Source organism: Macrobrachium rosenbergii, chromosome 10 (genome assembly GCF_040412425.1).
Source record: "Macrobrachium rosenbergii isolate ZJJX-2024 chromosome 10, ASM4041242v1, whole genome shotgun sequence".
In the NCBI taxonomy this organism is placed as follows: Eukaryota; Metazoa; Arthropoda; class Malacostraca; order Decapoda; family Palaemonidae; genus Macrobrachium; species Macrobrachium rosenbergii.
This window is the reverse complement of record NC_089750.1, coordinates 59337602-59343601: the sequence shown is the minus strand read 5'-3', so window position 1 is coordinate 59343601 and position 6000 is coordinate 59337602. Positions and strand designations below refer to the sequence as shown.

The window sequence follows — 6000 nt, the reverse complement described above, 5'->3', positions numbered from 1 at the left end:
ATATATATATATATATATATATATATATATATATATATATATATATATATATATATATATATATATATATATATATATATATATATATATATATATATATATATATATGTGTATATATATATATATATAATTGTAATAACCACAACACGCTCTTAACTTCTCATATATATATATATATATATATATATATATATATATATATATATATATATATATATATATATATATATATATATATATATATATATATATATATATATATATATATATATATATAATGTAACTGTATTAACGACAATGCCCTCTTCGATTCTCGAATTAATCACACCTTTTGGATACTCTTGTCACAACAAAGCCTTAGGTCCAAATGTAAGGAACATGAAGTCTTCTGATGTCCGGTTCCCGCTACCTACTCTTTACAGGTATCAAAAAGTTTTTTTTTTTTTAATTGTCTGCACTTTCGTACAAATTATCTTTTTCATCTTAGCATACAATGTAAATTTCTTCTATGCATCAGTTCTTTTGAAGAGTCTAACTGAACGATACCGGTTTGATAATGTCTAACAGCTTATTTTACTCTTTTAGGACGATTCTAGGCTTTATCTTCTTATATGAAAAGATTCATTGATTTTCAGACGAGAATAGAAGGATGGAAATAAGATTCCCAGATTAAAGCAAATCTATGTATATTTGGAGGTATTCTTTTCTTTGAGGAATCTCTTGGTCATACATACAACACATGAGCAATGCACCTTAAATATAGAACAAAATCTTTACATGAATTAATTATTTCAAACATTCATATTAGAAATACACATACATAGGACCAAATATAAAGAAAAAATGATCAGTGAAAAATATTCCAAGGAACTATATACAATCACAAGCTAAATTACCAAGGTTTTACACTTGTGTTTAGGAGCTCCGGCAGTGCATACCAAGCATCGATGTCTAGGTAACCATATCCTAAGAATTTGTATCCCTTTTCCTGCAGGAACTTCGTCAGGAAATCCTTGCCCTCTGGGATGTGGGCTACCTCGATGCACATGAGCCTGAACTTAATCTTGTCCCATGGGATTGTCTTCAGTACCTGGAAAAACGGTCATTTTAAAGACTTTTTAATTTGTAATTAAAAAGAATGTTATTCGTAAAGGTGCTGAAAAAACCCAGACAATTTTTCCTCTCGGAAATCAGGAAAAAGCGACATCCTAGCAATTATTTAATGAAAGGGCTCTCTCTCTCTCTCTCTCTCTCTCTCTCTCTCTCTCTCTCTCTCTCTCTCTCTCTCTCTCTCTCTCTCTCTCTCAGAAAATTAAATTGTGTAAGAAAAAGTTAGAATAGGTCGTTCTGTATTTTGTATTCATACAAGAGGAATGGGTGACTCTAGGGATCGTAGATTTTCCTTTAGGTTTACATCACCGTAAGTTTGGAAATAAACCGTAATAAAATAAAGTCCTAGATACCATCCACTTGTTAATGCCTTTACTTAGAGGTACAATTCCACAGTTACCAATTCAGAAGCAACATGGTTTGGTATGTTTCACGCTGACCTTTCTAAGAGAATTTCTGTTCATGAAAAGACATCTTCCCTGGCCAGAGCGGCTGATAATTATTTCTAGTAAATTAGTGGTAAATAATGGCAGTGAACATATATAACAGCCTACCTTAACTTCGAAAGACTCGATATCCAGAGACAAGAAATCTACTATTTTGACGTCCAAGGCTCGAAGAATAGAGAAAAAGGGAATTCCCTTCACCTTGACACCCTGGTTGCCCAACTTGCTGCCATATCCTAAATTAGCCCTGAAAAACGTGATGTGAAAGTGTAAGCAAGAGAACACACAAGGTTGGTAAAACAATATTTTCTTTGACGGGAATGCTGGATTTTTTTTCCTGAGTAGTTTGTCTAAGATAGGTTCAACCACGGTGATCTAAGACACGTAGACCACAAAGTAACATTAACCAAATATGCAATAAATGGTCAGCAAATCCCATTATCTTCGGAAAACCTACCTGCCCATGAAAATATTTGGCTTAAAGGGAGAAATATTTCACAAATATTTAAGCAATAGATAGGTATCTTTTATATTCATGGTTTTGACGTGATCAAGCAATCTATGAGTATCAAATACTCATCACTCTTCTGTCGTTTTTTGCATCACCATTTAACTTATATGAAGATCAGTTGAAATTAGAGGATTTCTGCAATTTGCAGCATGATAATTGCAATACTGACACGTTCCAGAAACGATTATAAAAGTTATTTCAGAGTATCACTCGTCCACCGCCCCCAGACCCCCGGCAACACTCTTTCCACCCCTCTCGCCTCCACCTAAAGAATAGACTAATGTTAATCACAATACACAATGTCTAAAAGCAAAGTAGAGCCATTCAACACTGCATAATGTTTGATTTTAGATGACACCACCTCTCCATTGACACATCTTACAACTTACTGGAAAGTGACTTCAGAAGCATAATTAGTCACAGAAAGAGCAGCGTGAATGATGTAAGCATTCCTATTTTTTGTCTTCAGCGCATTGAAATACCCTGGCGTTGCCTCGATCAGCAGTCCTCTCCACCCAAGCTGCCTCTCGAAGAAGATCGAGTTACTCAGGCTCTCTCCATCGGCGGCACCGACTTCAACGAAGAACCCTCCTTTCTGTACCGATCAAATATTACTTTAACCTTGATTTCCAGATACGAAAACGGTTATCAGGGCGTAATGATAAATAATTTTATCATTCTGTCCAGATAACCGTTTTTACATTATTTGCAAAAAAAAACTGGAAGGAACCAATTTCCAGACCGCGAAAAACGAGACTGAGTGAAAGTGATTGATGTAAAAATGTCATGATCAGTGAATGGCACCCCTTGCCAAAAACAGAAAACGAGGATTCAAAAATGCTTTGAGCATAATCACCATTCCTTTGAGCATTTCGTTGGCGATTTTTGACTGGTTGAACTGAGAAAGGTGGTCTAGATTAGGGCGGCCAAGTTTGTAAGGTTGAACGGATGGTGGAATCAACAACTCTCGTCGGATATATTCGATCAGCTTGGGGTCCTCTTGGTTTGCTCCCTGTAAGCAGTATTCAAAATGTATTTCCATTGATGTAATGAAATGACAAAATTCTTTTATTGTGAAGATGTTTTCATTTTTCGAAATAAAAAAATGGCAAAAAATTATCATATTGTTTTCGTTCTGCCATGTACTAATTAGGATGTAAAAGAGATTTGCTAATCTCTGCATAGTAAAGCATTGAAACACACAAGTGCTTCTTATCGGAAACATATCCATATCACAAACAGGTTGAAAACAAGTGAACAATCGTAACTGGAGAATGCTGGGTAATCGTATGAAGCACTGGTCATGACTACCAACAAGTCGTTAATTTGTATCCAACCTGCTTGTATGTGTGTGCAATAAGTAACAGACGTGTGTTCATGACAAGTTTTACTGCAGCGTGGACGTACCCTAAGAGAGACGTGTGCTTAATGACAGGAGCCATCATGGAATAGGTGGGTATGAAAATGAAGAAAATATCAGTGAATTCTTGAAATACATATAAATATTTACATTGAAATTATATGGAGTGGGCGTGCAAGGCTGGGTGACTGGGACTGCAGCTTGGGTGGGCGGTCTCGGTGTAGTATTGACAGGCACTAGATCTTTAATTTGACGATTCCAGTCTGTTATAGGAAGGACAAGAAAACATTAATTGCATGATGTAATAGAAGTGGGAACGGCTAATTAGAGAAAGTTACCATACAGTTTCAAAACCAGCTTCATAAGTTGTTGATTTGATTTAAAAATTTAGCTATAAAGCGCAGCTCTGGGGCACTTTCAGCCATTCAGTGGATGCGACGTGAAATGAAGGAGTTGAAGTGGTTGGACAGCAAGATGGAAGAAAGGAATGGGAATGGAGGTAAAGTAAAAGGATAAAAAGTGGGTACAGCTAGCAGGCCCGAATGGAAGCTTCATACAACCTTTAGTAATGCCCACAGTGCACCACGGAACGTGCACTGACGGCAAAATCCCCCTACCGGATGATTGGTTATTGACAAAAAAATTATGAGAATTATAATTCTTATAAACATTCTGCAACCCTACTGAAACTTCTATGGCCTTACGATTAATGATGTATATTAGTGTATCCGGAAAATGCCATCATTCATAGTAAATGAATTTTCACATATTATTTATCATTACACTGACCTCAAACATTCCTGCCTTCCTGACTAAGCAACAAGACATTGTACACCTACAAGGAAAATCCAAACAAAATTGTGCAATTACCTCAATCTTCTGTTTTGTAGTTTTTAACCATTTTGGTTACTTATATTTGCAACAACGGTAAAGATAACTGTACACCTTAAAGTAAAATTGTAATAAAATTGTGTAAATTATCTTAATTTTTCGTTTTGTAGTTTTTGACAGTTATAATACTTGTAATTGCGATAACGGTAAAAAAAAAAAAAATTTGAAAGGAAGGAACGAAGCTCTTTGAATTCCATTTATGGTTATCACAATATGGGTCGTAGTTAAATGTCAAACACTAAACTTTCGATAATATAATTAAAGACTTTCCCCTAATTTCTTTCACGGATCAGTCCTTAATCAATGATGTTCCTTAACTTTTCTGAACACAAAACAAGGAATATTTTGTTTTGTTTAGGTACAGATCTGAGTTATGCACAAATAATCCTTTCTGAACACAATGCAAGGAAAATTCTATTTTATTTATGCATAGAACTGAATTATAATCAAATATTCCAAATTCCTTTTTTAAATACAACAAATTTTGGGTATAATTCCAATGAAAACTCACCTGGTCTTGATGCGCGTTTTCCAGTCAGGTAAGAGAGAGCCGACACCATAACCAACATCGCCACGAACATGATTTTCTCTCGAAATGTAATTGGCCACATTTTCACTTGGTTAGCCGCACTTTGCTGGTATAGAGGGGAAATAGAGCGATTAATAGTGGATGATAATGATTATTATTAACTGAAAGTAAAGCCCAACGCTCAAACTGTTTCAGCTGTGCCCACAGGGTTTACTGCTACGTGTTTTCTCTTCACTGAGTAACAGACGTTATGGTCTTCTCTCTCTCTCTCTCTCTCTCTCTCTCTCTCTCTCTCTCTCTCTCCTCTGAATCGATAACCATGATTGTAAACCATGATTGTATTCTTTTGTTGCAAGGCCTACATTCCACAACCTGTATGGGGCAATAATCTTGAGATTGTCCATTATTTTCATAATTGACTATTATCGTCAACGGAATTCCTTTTTTATAGAGCGAAACATGATTTTCTCCGCGGGTCATTTCCTACTGGCTGGGTTGTGGCATGTGTCGGGAAATTAAATATTCAATACCACTGGCCCTATTAGTGTTGTCTCCCTGAACATAAATAACAATTACCGTTTATGCAACCGAGTATTTTGCTGCTTCTTTATATATTTGAGAGGCTATTTACTACTTCTAACACGCCACATATTCCCAATTAGATATCACTCTATTTCACTTACTTATCCGATGTACTATGTGACGATAATAGTTAGAATTAATATGTCTTCCGCTTCCGATCCTGAAAAAAAAAAAACCTTCATTTATTTCCACAACAAGGTTTCGACTCAATGCAGTCTTCTAACTACCAAGTATATAATTCATAATTCATAGCCTAACGTGTGGTATCTTGCTCGTGAATCGAATCCGAGTCTTCATGGTGGCGAGGTAAGCAACCTAACCACAGGACGACGTCGTTATAACGATATTTCTTTATATAAATTTTATATTTAATTTCTGGTCTTGCCATTCAGTCTGTCACGTTTTCAAATTTGATACCCATTAAGTGAAAGTGTTTACAAATTAATGGTACTTTAGCTTTTTCCAAATGAAAATGTTTAGGTTTCAATATTGATAATAACAATAAACAAGTAAAAAAGGCGCCGAAGTTTCTTCGCCCCGATCGAGTTTTTTGTACAACGTATAATCAATG

The 6000-nt window shown here is 35.4% G+C and overlaps 1 protein-coding gene across 10 annotated transcripts in view; it reads right to left on the bottom strand.

Annotated features, from left to right (window-relative positions):
- Nucleotides 1–669: 669 nt before the first annotated feature.
- LOC136842661 (protein Star-like) overlaps nucleotides 670–6000 on the bottom strand; it is a 222793-nt gene continuing 217462 nt past the window's right edge. For 5 of the 10 annotated variants that reach the window (XM_067110297.1, XM_067110293.1, XM_067110291.1 and 2 more), the window contains exons 2-8: nucleotides 5531–5589; nucleotides 4830–4953; nucleotides 3578–3690; nucleotides 2924–3079; nucleotides 2457–2662; nucleotides 1665–1803; nucleotides 670–1090 (exon numbers count right to left, since the gene is read on the bottom strand). In XM_067110297.1, coding sequence (XP_066966398.1) covers nucleotides 893–1090; nucleotides 1665–1803; nucleotides 2457–2662; nucleotides 2924–3079; nucleotides 3578–3690; nucleotides 4830–4929 — 912 coding nt within the window. In that variant the 5' untranslated portion in view covers nucleotides 4930–4953; nucleotides 5531–5589 and the 3' untranslated portion in view covers nucleotides 670–892. The remainder of the gene's footprint in view (nucleotides 1091–1664; nucleotides 1804–2456; nucleotides 2663–2923; nucleotides 3080–3577; nucleotides 3691–4829; nucleotides 4954–5530; nucleotides 5590–6000) is intronic. The other 5 variants (XM_067110294.1, XM_067110289.1, XM_067110288.1 and 2 more) reach the window with 1 other exon arrangement.